This window comes from Crinia signifera, chromosome 9, assembly GCF_055691185.1.
Source record: "Crinia signifera chromosome 9, ASM5569118v1, whole genome shotgun sequence".
In the NCBI taxonomy this organism is placed as follows: Eukaryota; Metazoa; Chordata; class Amphibia; order Anura; family Myobatrachidae; genus Crinia; species Crinia signifera.
In genome coordinates this window covers 71,966,549-71,986,761 of record NC_139225.1, presented here as the reverse complement: position 1 = coordinate 71,986,761, position 20,213 = coordinate 71,966,549, and the positions used below count along the sequence as shown (strand labels likewise).

The 20,213-nt window shown below is 46.1% G+C and overlaps 1 protein-coding gene across 1 annotated transcript; it reads right to left on the bottom strand.

The window, feature by feature from the left end:
- Positions 1 to 3,575: 3,575 nt before the first annotated feature.
- On the bottom strand, positions 3,576 to 13,433 carry LOC146036613 (ras-related protein Rab-38-like). Its single transcript, XM_083160559.1, has 3 exons — positions 13,232 to 13,433; positions 6,737 to 7,011; positions 3,576 to 3,923 (listed from the first exon to the last, which is right to left on the bottom strand). Exons 1-3 carry the CDS (start codon positions 13,431 to 13,433, stop codon positions 3,762 to 3,764), a joined length of 639 nt encoding a protein of 212 aa, XP_083016685.1. The 3' UTR covers positions 3,576 to 3,761.
- Positions 13,434 to 20,213: the final 6,780 nt, after the last annotated feature.

Sequence of the window (20,213 nt, the reverse complement as noted above, 5' to 3'; positions counted from 1 at the left end):
GAGAGAGAGAGAGAGAGAGCTTTCACGTTAGGCCACACCTATAGATACATGATATGCCATGGGCTAGTGACTTATAATTCCCATCCATGTTATGGGAAAATACTGTATACATTTACTATGCAGATATTATTATATGTACAGGGAGACAATTAGAGTATGTGATAGAACTAAGAGGAGTGTAACCTGAACTAAATTGCCTGTGACCGGTCTGCTAGGGGACAAGAGTGTACAGAAGGATGATTTATTCTAGACCCAGAAATACCAATGTAACAAACCAATGTAGAATTCACACCTTAGCTTCACATTTCTCTCACTGGTGAAGAAGTTTAGATAATTAAAACTTCCCTTTTAAAACAGAACATTGCGTCACCCAGCATAACCAGTCACATGTAGATGCCAATCTGCTCTAATAGGGCATGGGTCATAGGGTCAACAGAACTTAGATCGACAGTCACATTGGTTGACCAGTATAGGTCGACACATGAAATAGGTCGACATGGTCAATTAGTCAACACAAGCATTAGTTCGGCATGGGAAAAGCGGACATGAGTTTATGATATTTGGTTCTATGTTGACTTAAGTCGACAAGGACACCAAATAAGTGTAGCTCGTCCCCTCGCATGGTTTGCTGCACTCGCCATGCTTCGGGCACACTATTATATACTCACTCTATGCCCACTTGGATAGTAAAGTATGAAAAAAAACACCTTTTTCAAAAAAATACACGAAAAATTCATGTCAACCTTTTTCATGTCGACCTAATGCTTGTGTCCCTCTAATGGCCATGACCATATGCTCTGCACAAGCAACATCTGCCCCACCTGCAGTGCACATGGTTTGTCCATTTGAGAAGGACTTTGCCTTTTTAGGTGAACCAGAATAAGGGTCACTATCTATAGCAGTAATCACAGCACCACTATTTCACCAAAGTCCCAGGCAGGGCTGCCATCAGAAATTTTGGGGCCCGGGACTCATTTCCAGCCCAGGCCCCCCTCACTTGACTCACCATAACCTGGCTCCTGCTCCCCCATCTCCTCTTCCGCTGAACTGCAGCCCGAAGGTCCCAGGGTGCAGGCTTCTTCCACTCAGGATGCCGGGAGCCAATTTAAATACAACACTGGCTGGCGAGCCAAGCAGAGCTCACGTACCGGCAGCTGCTCTGATTGGCTGCTGGTACGCGAGCTCTTATTGGCTCAAAAGCCGGAGCAGCATTTTAATTGTTCGCCGGCGTCCTGGGTTGAATAAGCCTGCACTCCAGGACCTGCTTTGTTCAACGCACTGCAGAGGGAGGCAGTCAGGGGGTTGATCTACCTGGTCCCTTCCAGAGGCTGGGACCCGGGACAGCTTTACCCACAGCACCCCCTATTGGCGGCCCTGGTCCTGGGTGTGATGCATGATATGGAACACTGCTGCGTACCAGGTCAATCCCAAGATCAGGGCCATCTCTACCATTAGGCAGCTACCTATGGTGCTGGAATTGGATGGGGTTCTTACTGGGGGTTTCATGATTATAAATGCAATACCATTTCTTCTGTGTTTTTTATAACCAGCATAATATATCATATGATCATCTGTTGGCTATTCAATTTTTGCTCCGATGGAGCTTGATCGGCAGCTGCTGTCAGTATTTCAACTAGCACCCCTCAGGGGTGGCAAGCTGAAATGAGCCAAAAGTGAGCAATTTGAGTGTTCAAACAGAACTTATCACAACATGCCCATTAGTATAGTCAGGATCTCCTGCTTTGCATGGTTAAACCCTAATGGAGTATGATCATTATTATTACATTATATTACACGACCCCAGCAATTTACTGCAGAATGTCCGCCACACATGTCTAGTCAGCAGACCCTACCTGCATGGCAGCATTGCAGTGCCATAATACAAAAAGGGACCACTAATGCAATTACTTCATTTCTTACACAATCAGAAAGTGAGAGATTTGGTAAGAAATCTCCAGTTTTTTTAAACGCGGGTCCTTTTTCTGTGTTAAAGTCAACCCAGGGTCATAAATCCCAGGTCCCCGACTCTGGGACTCAGAATTTATGACCCTTTCACGCAGAAGAAATACCCGCCGTGTTATTCAGAAACTTACCAGCTTGAAATTTTGTATTTGCTGTTCAGCGTGAAAGGGGGTCAGGCTGCTCCTGGCAAAAGGACCCAGCACTCTAAATGCCAGGTAATGGACGGGTCATATGTCTGAAATGGGTATCAGTCAGCAAATTACTGGGAAGAAATGATTAACACAGTAATTTGCTTTTCTGTGCAAAATTGGAGTGAAGCTTGGACCTGCAAAACAACCCGACACACAAATGCAAAGTAAAAGCCGGGATTTAGGGGGCTAGTCTGTCTGAAAGTGGTATTCGGGAGACATTGGAACTAACAGTGTAAAGGGTTACATGCCCACTTGGCACTGGCCACACCCAGATAGTACTGAGCACAGCTCATCTGCTTCTCATAATAGGCCCTTGAACTGTTCAGCCCCATGGTCATTGGCTCTTAATCCGACCCTGTGTCTATTTATCTGTTTTAGTTAAAGTAAACAATGGGGGGGGGGTTTGCGGAACTATGGAAAAAACAAGAATGCATTTGTTCTTTTATAATATTTAATATTTTTTTTTTTTCTGTATTGGTTGGTTCGGTTTTTAACTAAAGAGCTGCCATTTATTAATATTTTTTTTTTTTCTGTATTGGTTGGTTCGGTTTTTAACTAAAGAGCTGCCATTTATTTAAATTTATTGCTAAATTGACTTTTAAATATTACTATATTACTAGCCAGGGCATAAAGTGGGGATGCAGAAGTGGGGGAAAGCCTTTCTCTATGCCACCTAATTACAGCCCCTCCGCTCCCCCCATTAGGCAGAGACAGGGCCAGTGGTAGGGTTTTTGTCATCCCCCTGCAAACTAGAATGCTTTTCTGTGAGAATTACTGTGCAGGGCCAATGTGGAGGTTAAAATGTTCCACCTCACCATTAGAGGTGATGGAACTCAGTTCCACCCCGTTCCCCCTCACTTTAACCCCTGGTACTAGCAATTTCGGTACTTATGTATTATCTGGGCTCCCATGTTAAATGCACCCCATCATACCCCTTCTATCCAACTACGCATGGAGTTGATTTTATATAGTATGGCGAGCGCAGCGAGCCCCGCGAGGGGACGCGGTCTCATAAGAAAAACGGGAGCCCAGATATTACATAAGTACAGCAATTTCCCTTTTGAAAGATTTTAGAACAATATAAATAATACTTCTAATTAAAAAAAATAACTAATAAAAAATGCCGTCTTTCAGTGCTAGTACCATATAATAAAACATATTACACACTTATTGCCAGTTAAATGAAGAGATAAGCAAACACTACTGACCAATAAACAGATGAATACAGTAAATGGATGTCAATAAATTCACATACAAATCACAATGAGCACATTCATACTGTACAATTATATACGAATACATAAATCCACATATTCCATTGTAATAGCTGCAGTCACACAGTGACACAAAGGGGGGATTCAAATGGTATTTCATGCCTGATCTCCTGTTTAGAGTGACGGGAAATCACTGGGCGATATTCAAATGGTGACTTTTATTAAGCATATGACGCCAATTAAAAGTGGGTTTAGGCATGTAAAGTTAAGTAGCATTTGGACGCAAAAAAGATGTGTGAGCTCCCATCACCAGAAACAGTTGATTACTGGTGGCAGGCGTGCATGGTGCTGGGACGGGCGCACAACAATTGAATTCCCCCCAAAGTGACAATACTCAGAGGCGGCAACACTGCGAACAGCCTTTGGTGTAACGTAAGTTTAGAGGGTGCAAGGATGGTTTAACAATGTTGAAATCCTTTGCAGAGTCAGTATCCTCCTTGTTTGCAATCATCTGTTTAATTAAACAGGACATTGCTTCATCAATGTTCACATTCTCCTGCAGGATAAAGAAGAGGAAACACTTAGAGTACAGCACAACAGGCAGCATTTCCGACATCAGATCCTAAGTTAGTCTCTTGTTCCCTCTGGCATACCCCACAACTAATTCTAACTAATTGGAAACTGTCCCCCTGTTCCACCCATCCCAGTGTACGGAGGGGAGCCAGGGGAGTGCTGGGCACACCCCCATAATGATGAAACCAGGGGGTCATTGTGTTTGGCCATGCTCCCTCCATCCTAAGCCCCACCCCTTTTTTGGATGCAGCCAAGCTTCCGGCGCAACAAATCCTGGTTGCAGGTCAATAGAAATAGGGAGGTATGCTCTGGTATGCAATCATTAGGTCCATATTCACAAAGTCCTCATGGAAATAATGTAAGCAGTGACAGCTCCAGAGGTGCGGCTGTAGCACAGTCCACAAATCAAATAAATAGGGAATCCACACCAACTGCTAGTGAGTCCAGGTCACAATACTTAGCAATGTTTGGAGTGACAGTTGGAGTTGAGCCCCTATTTGAATTTTGGACTGCACTGCATCTCCACCTCTGAGCCGACACTGATTGTAAGTGTTGACAGTCCATGTTAGGGTAAGGATACTGCTATTGTTAGGAATAGGCTGCAGCAGGGGCGCAACTAGATATCAGTAGGCCCCATAGCAAATGTCTGTAAGGGCCCCCCATCTACCAACTGATGGTGATAACTGTATGTAAAACATATTACTTAGCTTAGACAGTAAAGATGTCCGCCCTCAGCTCTGGGCCCTATAGCAGCTGCACCCCTTGCACCTATGGTAGCTACACCCCTGGGCTGCAGGTTACAGTTTGGGTTACAAGCAATGAAAACATTATATTGACATGCTGACAACATTCTCAATTGCAACAATTGACATTTTGACATTAAGACCATTTTGAAAATCTAGCATTGTATCACACAATTCTCTCATACTGTATGTGATAAACCGCTGTAGTGAGGCGCGTAGCCAGAACTTTGTCAGACCCTAGCAACAATTTTAAGGAGCCCCTGTCCCAATACTTCTAGAGCAGGGGTTCTCAAACTCGCTCTCAGGACCCCACACAGTTCACATTTTCCAGGTCACCCGGCAGGTGCACAGGTGCATTTATTACTCATTGAAACAATTTAAAAGATCCACAGCTGGAGCTAATTATTTCACTTGCGATTATGTGTGGAGACCTGCAAAACATGTACTGTGTGTGGTCTCGAGGACCGAGTTTGAGAACCTGTGTTCTAGTGAGATGCCTCTCTGCAGCAGTTGTTCATTTTAAGCTCCATGACAGTGCCTTAACCCTTTGAGTGCCAACATCTATGTGAGAGATGTTCAAAATATCCTCTAAAAAAGGCCAGCATCGCTCACATTTATTATATAAATTCAAATAAAAAATGTTGAGTAAAAAAAGATTATATTTCCTATACAAGATAAACACAGGTAATTATGATGAATAAAAATGTTTGCTTGGCTATTTTTACACCTATTTTGACAAATTCACTTGACAAATTCACTTGGCTCTTAAAAGGTTAATTGTAATACCACATAGTAGTGCCCTACTATATTTTATGAACATTACTAGTGCCTTACTTCACTTATGATATAGGGCTGCACATTGTGCAACATAGTGGCCCCAGTTCATATTATTCCACATTATAGTGCCTCCACTTAATATTGTGCCACATTACAGTGTCCCCAGTTCATATTATGTAAAATTTCTACCACATTAAAATGAGCAGGTGAAAGGGCATAACTACCCAGTGGTGAAAATGTATAACATGCATATCTTTGACAGGTAGGCTGGGCTCCTTTCAGGTCTAGGAACCAATGAAGTTCACTCCCTGCACTATGGTCGCTACACACTTGTCTGCAGTGTTTGAGACACAATTCATGTGCATAACCATGACTGTAGCTGCTTTCAGCACACCCATTCAGGGTACCTGATGATGGAAAAGTCCATACTTTTCACACGGTGTGCCACACATATTTTTCTTTCTATTTTTTTTATACGGGTTGTGCCTACTTGCCTACTTTTAAAAACTAGTTTCTGTGAGAATATAGTTGGTAGTAGAATTTTGCACAGCGCCCCATTCAGGTGCATGTCATGCTCCACCCAAAGGGCGTGTCTAATTACGACTATGGAGTGATTGTGAAAAGAGAATGTGAACCTGGCACCTAGAAGCATGGATGTGTACTGCTACATCTGAGAGAGATATTTTAAAGTGATATATAATATCTTATATCCAATTGTAGATGAGTCCCAAAGCAGTTAGTAAGAGATACTATACTTGCTAAAGAAAAGTAATTGATACGCATAAGGGATTGTTAATCTATTGTGTTTTACACGTGGTTCCATATAAATTGCCACAAGACATGCATGTAGCCATAGGGATCATTGCGTTTCATCACAAATGCTAGTGAATGGAGCTGATGATGCAATGTAAATGTATCTTTCTCATTCCTTTTTTTCTCCAAAAATTTAACAGCTACGTAATATGGGCTAGGTGAAATGAGGGAGATTGCTAGACTAATGAGGGAGATTGCTGCTGTTTCAGGGAGTGGGCAACTATGATTATAGTCACACCTCCTGGATTTGGTCACATGCCCTTCAGCACCCAGTCTCTACGTCTCAATGGTCCTTCACCCAATAGGAAGGGCTTAAACTAGGATTTTCTTCCCCCAGTGCAAGGTAGTTATTTGGTTTTGCTCCGTCTTCCCCCTGCATGCATGTATGGATATTACATCCAGCTGCCTCTCAGTCTCTAAAGCAGTAAATGTACATACAGTTATAATGGTTATGGGGTTTTACCTTAGCAGAAGTCATATGACAGTCTGTAAAACCCAGCTCCCGGCCCAGGTTCTCTACGCTTTGGTTATTTGTTCCATGGGGGATCAGGTCACACTTGTTCCCTATCAGGATCACTGGAATTGGATTTCCATTACTCAGTGAGACCTTAGAGTCCAGATCCTCCTTCCAACGCTGAACAGACTGCAGTGTAGCAGCTCGTCCTAAGTCACACACCACAAAAGCACCTGCTGCCTCACGGTAATATAGGCGAGTCATGTGTCCAAATCGCTCTTGACCTGAGGAATGACCAGATAAAGATGATAATCAAGACATACAGGTATATAGGCTTTTCCAGGGGTGGTTTAAGAGAAGACCTGTCCGGTGTGCAGAATCCAAACTGGCCCCATCCTCTCTTTAAGAGAGGAGGAGACCCATGTGCAGCCTCCTCTGGCCAGGCCCCTTTGTCTCTGCTGGGAGCAGCGCCCTCCCGCCACCTAGCGCAGAAGAGTCGGAGCACTAGATTGTACCCATGCGCAAATTGCCAAAAAGTTGTGGAAGTGCGTGCAGCATCCCTCTGTCATTCCTGCACATGTTGGGAGGTATACACACACACTCTACCGAATGTACATTTTTTGGACTCTGAAGCTTGAACGGTTATGGCAGCTACTTCGGGTGTGGTATATGGTTCAGACAGTCTGGAGCCAGACAGTCATTAGCCCGACGTCGGGATCCCGACTGGCCGGACTCAGACAGCATGGCGAGCGCAACAAAGCCCCTTGTGGGCTCGCTGCACTGACCACGCTGCGGGCACAGTGGCTCGCTACGCTCTCCCCCTATTCTATTCTCTCTCTGTGGGGGTCATAGACCCCCACGAGGTAGAATAGCCGGTGGCTGTCGGGAACCTGGCTGTCGGTGTTTTAACAGTCAGGATCCTGACGTTGGGTAAATGACTGTCGGGACCCCGTCCGGCACCCGCTACTTCACAACCAGCAATAATAGGACAACATCCAACAAGGTCCAAATGCCCAACTCTCACACCACTCCCCCCTTCAATAATCACCTAACAGACACCCTTCCTGAAAAACTAGTAGCCTTACGGCTAAAAGTGTACAAGCGCCTAATAGGGTGTTGTATCAGGCCGCTCCTACTAGGCGGTGTCACACCCCTAAAAGCGATATAGAGAAAAAAGAGGCTAGATAGTGGTGGGGTCCATATACCTTGCCGGATGGAGGAGCGCTGGAGGAAGATGGTAACCCAAGAGATGGTGGGTTACCATCTTCCTCCAGCGCTCCTCCATCTGGCAAGGTATATGGACCCCACCACTATCTAGCCTCAGGATGCTAACATCCAGCATACACAAGTACCCCCATAAAAGGACACTATCAAGGGAATCCATGCCATAAGTATTACCCTAATTTGCATTTTATTATATGTACCATTTAATATTCCTTTTACTTATTATTTTTTATCCTTAAAATTTTGTTTGTATTTTGCTCAACTATGTTTATACGTATTATTGTGTGAAACATTTTATACCTACAAAGTGGCTTTAAAGTGGCTTTAAATCCACTTATTATTAAGTAAATAAAACCACGTATATAATTGTACCATATTGATCCAATCTTTAGCGCTCCACTTTTTCTCTTTTTTCTCAGACACCCCTCCTTTCAATAATCCCCTCACTGCCCTCCACATTGCACTGCATACCTCCCAACTGGGATTAGACATTGTGTGCATGCACACAGCATCTTTTCAAAAAGGCAGAGGGGCTGGGGGCCTGGCCAACAGCTAACACAGTGCTGCCCATGCCCCCACACTGGCAAAAAAAAAAATTGGGGCGAATGCTTGGCACTCACAGCCGTCCCTCTTCCTCCTCCAGCAGAAATGGGAGGTATGACACTGCCTTATAGACACACACACACTCACCTACTAACACATAAGCCTGCGAGAACTGTTTGGCCACAGTTCCTATTTGTCCGGTAATTATCTGCCATGCTGTGTACACACTGATACAATCTGCATAAGATCCAGATAAGATTTTGACTATATAGTCAAAATCTTATCTGGATCTCATGCAGATTGTATGGGTTTTATCCCAAGCGATCCAGATGCGTTCAAGATGCGCGCTCCCATATCTTAACCAGAAAGTCTTGGCTGCCCTGTCTATATAGTGCAGATCTGCACTATATAGTCTAAATTGAATGCAGATAGTGTAAATTGTATGCAGATAGTCTAAATTGTAATCGCATCTGGATCTTATGCAGATTGTACTAGTGTGTACACAGCATTACATGTTGGGCACCTGCATGCAAGTACAATACTTATGCTGTGTACACACTAGTACAATCTGCATAAGATCCAGATGCGATTACAATTTAGACTATCTGCATACAATTTACACTATCTGCATTCAATTTAGACTATATAGTGCAGATCTGCACTATATAGACAGGGCAGCCAAGACTTTCTGGTTAAGATATGGGAGCGCGCATCTTGAACGCATCTGGTTCGCTTGGGATAAAACCCATACAATCTGCATGAGATCCAGATAAGATTTTGACTATATAGTCAAAATCTTATCTGGATCTTATGCAGATTGTATCAGTGTGTACACAGCATTAACTCTTATAGAAGTGAATTTTGGTTACCTGCAAGTGACCTACTCACAACAGTATAGGTGGGAAATTTACTGAGATGGGAGTTCTAATTCACATGGGATGTTGCTATGGACAACCAGTCAGAATCTACGTCTTATTTATTTAGCACATTCTAAAACAAGCATGTCCGAATTATGGCCCTCTAGCTGTAGTGAAACTACAAGTCCCATCATGCCTTGCCACAGTTTTTCTATTATGGAATTCTAAACAGCTGGAGGGCCACAGTTTGGACATACCTGTTCTAAAAGATAATAGATAGTATCTGATTGGTTGCCCATAGCAACATCCCATGAAATAGAACTCCTATCTTAGCAAATTTCCCCCTATATGGCCTATGCCTGTGTGTTCTAATGCTATTATTAAACGGTACCTCACTAACTTCCTATTTTCTTTTTGCGTGTATGATATGATATCTACAATCAGAGGCATTTGAGGTGAATGACTGGTCCTGAGGATTCCACAGGAGAAAGCGCAATATAGGTTTGGTCTCTGATTTTATTCTCTTGTCCATAGACACACACTCACAGACACACACACACAATCCCATAGCCTGCCTCCATAGCCCCCCATACCTATACTGTCACATATATACTGTCACATAATCTGCCACCATAGCTACACACCATACTTGCCTACCTGACCCTCTCCATGTGGGAGAAAATGCTCTGCTCCTGGACTTCCCTGGTAATGTATGATTACCTGCACCTGTGGTGGAACACCTTTCTTATCAATTACCCAGCTCCCCACAGGTGATGGCAATCCTACATTACCAGGGAAGTCCACATACCCTCCAACATGACCCATTGCATTCGGTACACAATGCTCTGTTCCTGGACGTCCCTGGTAATGTATGATTGTCATCACCTGTGTTGAAACAACCTTCTCATCAATTACCTAGTTCCACACAGGTGCTGGCAATCCTACATTACCAGGGAAGTCCAGGAGCAGAGCATTGTGTACCGATTGCAATGGGTCATGTTGGAGGGTATGAGCCCAGGAGCAGAGTATTTTCTCCCACATGGAGAGGGTCAGGTAGGCAAGTATGCAACACACACACTGGGCCCATAGCCACATCCACACTTCACACATAGCCGCCCCAAGGTCTGCCCCCACAGCCTCACACTGCACACAAAGCCACACATTATCCCTATAGCCATACACACACTGCACACACAGACAGACATGCTGCCCCCACAGTCTTATGCGGGGTACACACCAGGACGACCCGCTCACGATGCACATCGTGAGCGGGTCGTCAGTGTCTCGTCCGACCCGCTCACGATGACGCGGGAGGGCACGACCCGCTCACGATGTGCACCGTGAGCGGGTCCGATCCGATGGCGACCCGCACCCGGTTCTATGGTCGTCATTGAGATCCTACCTGCAGCAGGTAGGATCTCAATAACGACCGACCGACCCGCGGGACCGCGCATCGGATCGGAATCGCTCCACACCAGGTCAGAAAAGGGCCCAATCAGCACACAATCTACATCCGATTGATCGGAATTGGATCTAGATTGTGCTGATCGGGCCCTAGTCGTCCTGGTGTGTACCTAGCATGACACACATACTGCCCCATAGCCTTACACCAATGTCTAGGTTGATATACATTAGGTCAACATCAAAAGATCGAAATGCACAATGTTGACATTGACAAAAGGTTAACACATGAAAAGTTTGAGGTAGTATTCAAGTTATACAAAGTTTATCGAATAGTTGTCCAAGCTTTCGTGGTGGCTGCGACCACCTTTAAGCATGGGCCTCTATTGTTGCATTCCTTGGGGGGCCCTTCATGTCCCAGGCCGCACCTGAGCCATACACACATACAAACTTACACACTGTTCCCATAACCTGGGCTAATGCATACCTCCCAACAGGACCCATTTTAGGAGGGGCAGAATGCTCTCTTAAGGTGTGTACACACGGGGGCGATATTGGGTGACCGCTGGGAATATGGTCGCTGAGCAACCATATTGCCAGTGATTTGGAGTGCTGCTGGCGATAAATCGCCGGGTGCGCGCTCCCATGTGCATTACCTATAACTGAATTTCGCTCTTAATTTATGATTACAATCAACAGTGTTGAACTTCCTATTAAACAGAATGGTACTCTTTACTTAGAAGGGCGCCCACGATTTTGATCGTGGGCATCGTTAGTAAAAAATCTCGGGCATTGAATGCACTAAAAAATCGGGTGCGATCAACCGACGAGATGCCCGAGATTTCCCATAGGGAACAATGTTAAATGTCTCAATTGACCCAATTTTCCTGTTCAATGCCTCAATTGACCCGATTTTTCCATAGGAAACAATGTTAAATGGGCCACAGAGGCCAAATAGGCACCCTGAAGTGTATAATGGCCACCCGAATTGTTAACGCCACGATCAACGTCAACCCGATGCGTGGCGAGCGCTGCGAGCCCGCGAGGGGCGGCGGTACGCGTCCTACGACCTTTTCATACCCCCACTATCCACGTCGGCGTGGAGTTGAGAATAGAAAGTGTGGCGAGCGCAGCGAGCCACCGAGCCCGAAGCGTGGCGAGCGCAGCGAGCCCCGCGAGGGTACGCGGACAGCTGTGAAGCCCGCGAGGGGACGCGGATACCTGTGAAGGTATCCGCGTCCGCTCGCCACGCTTCGGGTTGACGTTGATCGTGGGGTGGCGTTAACAATTCGGGTGGCCATTATTCACTTCAGGGTGCCTATTTGGCCTCTGTGGCCCATTTAACATTGTTTCCTATGGAAAAATTGGGTCAATTGAGGCATTGAACAGGAAAATCGGGTCAATTGAGACATTTAACATTGTTCCCTATGGGAAATCTCGGGCATCTCGTCTGTCGCATCGCACCTGATTTTTTAGTGCATTCAATGCCCGAGATGGGCGCCGTGATAAGTAAAGAGTACCAACAGAATATATAATTAAATAGTTAAACACAGGTGATGCCAATTTTATATTTAGAGGGAAGCCCAGATACAGAGCATTGTGTCCCTCCTGGAACTAGGTCATGTTGGGAGGTATGCTTAATGTGTCACCTCTTTCACCTCCTCTGCTAAGAGTCCCCGCTCTATTCTGCATGGTGACTGGTGAGCTGAGCCAGGAGGATCCTGCCCACAGCTGTTAACCTGGGAGTTGTGGAGAGGGTGGCCATGACATTCTAACAGTGACCAGCACAGCCCCTCAGACAGGTTTGGGGCCAGACAGAGCAGTTGAGGTTCAGTTTTCAAGACAACAGTGTTCCAGGCAGCAGCCTGGTCAGCCCTTGCCTTGAGCAGCCACTGTACAAATGTGCAATATGGATCCTGCGCATATGCCGTTTTCTGATCATTGGAAAGCTGCAAAAACAAAAAAACAGTAACTGTGTCCTTCCCTTATTATTTTCAAGGCTGGTTGCACTTTGTATATAAGTAAGGAGTAGCAAATACAGTACATTCATATAATATTTCAATATGTCTTGGGATTTTCTTTATTTTGCAGTTGCCTCTTCTACCTACCTATGCCCTGGTGATTGTTAAAACAAAGATTATATTCCTCTCTCAGATATATTAACACTGATTTCTTAGTGACAGCAATGTGCCACCAAGCTAGGTTTCTGCTATAACCCAAATGAACATTTCCTTTCATCTCAGTCATTCCTACTGAACACAACACATGTCCTGCCTCTGGGCTAAATACATAAAATTCTAAGAAAAATAGGAAACCTGTTTATGTCCATTATGGAAGGACTACATCATTATTTTTGTTCTTTATTCCAGTATATCGAACTGTACATTTATTGTTTGGACCTATATAAGGGCTATTCTGGCAGTCATGATTATTTGAACACAGTATCGACATCACAGGATCTATTGTTCAGTCCACTCACCTGCAATGTCCCACAGCTGAAGCCTCACTAGAGTGTCCTTCTCCCAGTTCAAAATCTTAAGAGCAAAATCCACCCCAATGGTAGCTCTGTAGCAGTGAGAGTAGATGTTATGTACATATCGCTGTATAATAGAGGTCTTGCCAACACCGAGGTCGCCCACCACCAGTACTTTACAGAGGAACTCTCTCTTTGGGGCACTCATGGTACTGTATGCTAGGCAGCCCAGAGGTCTAAATGGCCCCTTAACTGCTCACTCTAAGTTTAAGTCATTACTTTGTGTATTCAGCACTGTGTGTGAGAATTCCACATAGACATGAGAACAGAATGCCTCACCTGTTTGCTAGTCACATATCAAACTACTTAAAGTGATTGCAGGCTGGACTACAGAAATTCTACCGACGAGGTACTAGGCTAATGCAAGATTACTCAAATGTTACATTGTCATTGTAAAGTAAGACTAAAAGAGTGTCATAAGTTATAAGAAGAAACAGATGGAAGGATGATCCCGTGTTATGGCTGCAGTGTGCAGGGCAAATGGCTATGGTTGTTGTACACATCTTGTTGTATATCGGTTCAGTACACAAATGTTACACAGGTTTCTAAAATAATAGATCCCATAATAATACAGGTATGGGATCTATTATCTGTAATGCTTGCTAGATGAATAAGGTTTTTGGTTTTTTTACAGAATTTAAAGCACAAATGTGAGGGGAATGGCATGGTACCTGCTGCTGTCCAGGTGTAGCCAGACCGCTTACCTGGCACTGCACCCTATCACCTTCAGGCTGTGACTAAGCAAAGGTCCTGGTATTCACTTCAACGTGGAAACAAGGAGCTAGGAGGAAGTAGAGGAGGTGAGCACTAACCAATGCGCCATCCATCCCACAATGTTACGTACCTACATGCTTCTGGCATACATGAAGGTCATCCTCTGCACTCTTGGCCTCAGAGGCCAAATTGACACCTATTGACAATTAGGCACCTAGGTGAAAACTCAACTTTGCGCCGGAATGCAAGGCTCATGGTCTGCACAGAAGGAAGGGAGATAGAAACCAACAAACAGAGACACACAGAGACAAACAGAGATGACACTCGGGAAATTTACTAAGATGTGTATACTACTTCACATGTGTTGTTGCTATGGGCAACCAATTATTTATTTAGCACCCTCTAGAACAGGGGTGGGCAATAAGCGGCCCTCCAGCTGTTGATGAACTACACATCCCAGCATGCCTTGCATCAGTCTAAGCATGGCCAAATAGCAAAACTAAGGCAAGACATGCTGGGATGTGTAGTTCATCAATAGCTGGAGGACCGCTTATTGCCCATCCCTGCTCTAGAAGATAGTAGACAGGATCTGATTGGTTTCCCATAGCAACATCACATGTGAAGTAGAATACACATCTTAGTAAATTTCGCCCTCAATGTTCTAACTCTTGTACTTCCTCCGCCTCTACACTTACAGGTTCCTGTAAGGCAGCTGCAGGGGAATGGGATCATTCGTCAGACTGCATTTAGGTCTACAGTCATTAGGTCGACCCCACGAGGTCGACTGGCAGGAAGGTCGACCTGACTTAAGGTCGACATGGGCCAAGGTCGACATGACTTAAGGTCGAATTTGCATAAAGTTCGACATGAGGAAGGTCGACTGGTCATAAGGTCGACATGGGTTTTTCACTGTTTTTTGATCCTAATGTCGACACAGTCGACATGGAGACAGTTGGCAATGAGAATCGGACCCTCGCATCGCTCGCTTCGCTCGCCATGCTTCGGGCACGGTGCCTCGCTGCGCTCGGCACACTATTTTATTCTCCCACCACACCCTAGTGGATGGTAGGGCATGAAATACCGCCTGTCGGCACATGTCGGCTCAAAAAACAGTGAAAAACCCATGTCGACCTTATGACCAGTCGACCTTCCTCATGTCGACCTTTATGCAAATTCGACCTTAAGTCATGTCGACCTTGGCCCATGTCGACCTTAAGTCAGGTCGACCTTCCTGCCAGTCGACCTAGTGGGGTCGACCTAATGACTGTAGACCTAAATGCAGTCTGACGAATGACCGCATCCCGCTGCAGGTACATGAGCTCTGATTGGCGAACCAGCCGGTGCTGCATTTTAATTGGCCACCGGCGTCCTGCAATGAAGAAGCATGTGCTTCAGGACCTGCTGATGAGGGTGGTAAGTGAAGGGAGGGGGGGGATGGGAGCACACGCAGGGCTGGATTTGTGCCTAGGCCCGTGAGGCACCGGCCTCAGGGCGGCACCAATTAAGGGCGGCAGGCAGGATGAAATTCTGTTAAATAGCAGCATGGCAGAGCGGGTGGGTAGCGGCGAGTGACGAGCGCCGCCGCCGCAGACATAAATTATCATATGTCGGTGGCAGCGCCGCTCGTTACCTGCCACTGCCCACCTACTCTGCCATGCACATTACATCACCGCATAGTGGCTGGGTCCGTGGGTCCCCCTGCGCGTCCGGAAATAGCTCAGGCTCACTGCTGCCGGCTCCCGCCCATTGGCTACTCTACACACACACAGTCTATTGGCTGCTGTGTATCCAGCAGCTGAGCTGAGCGGCGCGCAGATCCTCCCTGCGCTCAGTCAGTCACAGTGTGTTTGCCGGATACACTGTGCTAATCACTGTACTAATAAGTGCCTCCCTCCCAGGGCCGGCACCACCACTAGGCAAATCTAGGCATTTGCCTAGGGCGCCGGCCACTGGAGGGCGGTATTTCGCCCCCCTTGCCACCCGGGTACCTGTCCGGTGGCGTAAAAGCTGGTGGCCGCAGCGGGGGGTCCCTGCAGTCAATAAGAAATAACGAGCACTATCCGCCGGGCTATGCGGAAGCGCTTCTGTTTTGGAGATTTTGAGATTCAGCCAATCAGCGTGCGCCATGCGGCCAGTGTTTCCAAACAGAAGCGCTTCCGCATAGCCCGGCGGATAGCGCTCGTTATTTCTTATTGACTGCAGGGACCCTCCGCTGCCGCCGCCGCCAGCTTTACAGCGCCGCAGGACAGGTACCCGGGCGGCAGATACCGGGGCGCCCCCACCCCGACTTGCCTGGGGCGCTCTGGTGCCTTGCACTGGCCCTGCTCCCTCCCTCCGGGTCCTCCGTACAGTGAGCAGTCCATAGTGCTTAAAAAAATATTAAGGTGGGCTACATGTATATACATATATGATTACATTAAAATAGATGGGGGGGCCACAAAAATGTTGTGCCTAGGGGCGGCCTGACCCCTAAATTCGCCCCTGAGCACACGGACAGCTCATCTGCCATGGGCAACTCCACGGTGCCCGGCATGGCTGTCCCGAGAAGGTCAGGCTACTGCGCAAGTGCAAAAAAAGGGGGGGCCCGGGCTAGAAATCATTCCCGGGCCCCCAAATTTCTAGTGGCAGCCCTGCATGTCCAAACTGTGGCCCTCCAGCTGTTGTGAAACTACACATCCCAGCATGCCTTGCCATAGTTTTAGCATTCCCTAATAGAAAAACTTTGGTAAGGCATGATGGGAAGTGTGGTTTCATAACATCTATAGATTTCCAAGAGAGGAAGAGAAAAAAAGAACTCTGGGTGGGGGCACCCTTAAATCAGAGACCAATATGTGCTAGATCTGCAGTATTTAAAAATTGTATTTTTATGGATATGCTCTAAAATAATGATATATCTGGTCCTTTAAGATTAAAATATATAAGCGCTTTGAAAATATAATGGTATGAAGAGGCTGGTATTGCCTTATATTTGCAGGCAAGGAGGGACAGCTTGTCAAAGTGTGATCCTCATACATCCCAGATTTTTACCAGTATCAAGGTAGAAATGGTGGTGGGAAATAAGCATTGGTCACGTATTTTGTGTAAAATCTGATAGATGCCGAGTTCTTGTGGATGCGTACTGGCGTCCTTGCCTGAGATGCCCGGTCACTGGAGCTTGATCATGGGAGGTGTGTCACGTGTGCACACAATCATACAATTCCGGCCACGGGAGGATTGGTCCTCTTATCTGACGGGCTGCACGTCAGATCAGTTGGGATTGGGAGCAGATTGCATGTGCTTTTAAGCACATGCAATCTGTCATTAGATGGCTCATACAACCAGACATGTGACACTCCCTCCCTGACTAGCAGAAAAGAGAGGTGCAGCTTCCGGAGGACCGTGGCAGTAAAGATGCTGGAAGTCACAGAAGTTTTCAAGCAGCAGATGTGCGGGCAGGTGAAGAGAGCGGTGGACATTCTTATGTACAATTCTGTCACTACTCTGAAAACAGTTTTCAGAGGATTGCTGCATTCGGGCTATTTAATAATGGTGTAAACACCTGGATAGGGTTACCTGGTGGGATGCGGTGGGGGTCGTGTTTCCTCGGTCTCACGGATTCCAGTCAGGAGTCTTCTCGTGATACAGGATGGTGGCACAGAACAGTCGACAATAGAATTACTTTGACCTTTTATTGTAACACGGCCATTGGGAACGGCTGCCTTCTTTACGTAATGACGTCACAACAATTCCACAATATCAGAATACAATCAATGCAATACAACTCACACTATGCATACAAATGTGATATACCATAAAAGGACAATGGAGCTACCGGTAACTCTGAGTCACTCCGTACTCGGCCTATCACTGCAGTTTGAGAAACTACTTCCAATATGCTGCTGGACCGGCGAGCTGGTCCACTAATTTACACCTGGATACAGTGATAATACCGAGTATGAGTGAACATTACAACCAACTGTTATACTAACAAATAGTTTTAGCGAATTACCATAAAATCAATACTCAACTCACTCTAAGTACCCGGGTACACTCTCTGTTAATAAGACCGGTCAGTCCCGATGGAGGCCTATGCATAGGACTTAATGTAGTTGCTGGCTTTTCCTATTAATTCTATATGAGGTCGCAGTTTGGTCCTTAAGCCACCGGGTGGCACTAGTGTTCCATTAACTATACTTTAAAGGTGAAGAAAAAGTGAACTATCACAAATCCTGAGGGATTGTCATTGTCCTAGCTTCTCTTATGGGTTTTCACTAAACCCACTACAGTGGCAATTCTGGGATTCTTCTATGAGGAATGGGTAAAGACGGTGAAGGGGAGGTCTTGGGAAAGACTGGGGAGGTCTTGACTCCGGCTGGGGTCAGTGAATCTTCGCCCATCGCTGTGTACCCTCCGGGGACTGCTAGTGCGGGCGCCTCAGCGTTGCCACACTCAGCTACACAGGGCCGCTGGCTGTACTAGGTGTCGGGCAGGCAACCTAACTGGGTGTGCTAGGTGGGGGCAGTGTGCAGTAGTGTACCTGTAGCTGCTGCTGGTGCTGGTTCTGACCAGTCTCTGCCGGGACTAAGTAAAAACCGGACCCGGATAAGACACCGGAACGCCGGACCAGACATCAAACTCTGCATTCCGGAGCTTATAGTGTCTGGTCCGAGGGGTGTCCCATGCGGGGGGTGTCTTGTCCGGGGGGATGCCTGTGATTGCTCACACCAGGGACATGGGGAAGGGGAGATTACAGCCTCCCCGTGTGGTCTGGACCGTTCCAGTTTTTATTACAACCCCGGACCATGCGGTGAGGCTGTATTCTCCCCCCTCTCCTCTCCCAGGTGACAGGTGCGAGAGCAGCCTCATCAGATGGAGCACCCCCGGACAGGACACCCCCGGACCGGATACTACAAGCTCCGGAATGCAGAGTTTGATGTCCAGTCCGGCATTCCGGTGTCTTATCCGATTCCGGATTTTACCCATACCCGTCTCTGCCTCCTGTCTTCTCTGGTGTCCAGACTCTGCTGTGTGCTGGGCTCTCACTGCTGGGCCTTGAGCTGCTGTATTCTCTTGGACTGTGTACACTCTGCACGACTGGCTCCTTCTCTCACAGGCCTCACAGGCTGTCATTTATTGCTGGAGCTCTCTGCTGCTGCTGAAGCGTCTGGCAGGTCAGGGGTCACAGATGCCACGCTGTTGTCCTCCTCTATCTCTCTATACAGGAGTTCTCCACACGCTCACAGGCTACACTGCTTACTCCTTAAGCACAGTGTCACTCAGCTGCAGGAGAAGTCTCCTCTTCATGTGCTCTGCCTTTCCTCCTCTCTCATGCTGCTGGCTCAGATCACCTCTGACCTCTCTCTTCCTGTCACACTCCAGCCTGTCTGTGTTTAACTCTTTAGGGCTGAGCTGTGCCTGGTGCTGAGGTATATTAACCCCTGGTTAACTGGAATACACGGCACATATTATTCCACAGTTATGGGGTGTTACATCGGCATAACACAGCAGATTGGAAGCTGCTGGCAACCTGTAAATTAAATAAATAAAAAAAAAAACTGGATTTTTGGTACTCCAATCCTTTTGATCCTAGTAGGCCAGCCCCTTATTTAAATGAAGCTTCAAACATACCATCATGCAGCAGATTGTTAGTCCATTGTGTGTCCAAAAAAGGACTGCCGGGGAGTTGAAGGGAAATTGGACACAATCATAATTGTAAGACCGGTCTTTCTGATGTATGGCCAGCTTTAGAATTCTAAGAATACTGACTAACATGATGTTGGTATTCAATTGTTATATCACGCTCAATCTGCCGTATAAAGAGACGGAAGATCATAGGGCAATATTCAATGGATTTATCTTTTTGGAGCATATACTGTAGTGCTCATTATGGTCGGGTTTAGCCACACATTTACGCATTTCAGCTCACCACCCCCAGAGATAGCCAGCTGAAATGCTGATGAAAAACAATTGAATACCGCTCGAGGAGTCAGACCCAAGTGGTAACGTTGTAGAAATGTACAACCAATGCTCCGATTCCCACAAAATAACTACAAAATAATTATTTATAAAAAGGAAAAACTAAAAACTAGGCGAGTGGAAAAAGTGTATCAGTTTTGTTGAGATAAAGAGAAAAGAAAAATTATACGGAGGGAGAAGCTTTTTTTTTTTTTTTTTTTTTTTTTTTTTTTAAGGAAAACAGATCCAAAATCTTATTATAAACATTCTGGAAATAAAA

Excerpts from the sequence above, each read along its gene's own strand:
- LOC146036613 (XM_083160559.1), bottom strand. The coding sequence starts at position 13,433 with ATGAGTGCCCCAAAGAGAGAGTTCCTCTGTAAAGTACTGGTGGTGGGC. Across the intron at positions 7,012-13,231 it reads TCAGCTGTGGGACATTGCAG|GTCAAGAGCGATTTGGACAC; the intron begins GTGAGTGGACTG and ends GTCATTCCTCAG. Across the intron at positions 3,924-6,736 it reads GTCATATGACTTCTGCTAAG|GAGAATGTGAACATTGATGA; the intron begins GTAAAACCCCAT and ends TTTATCCTGCAG.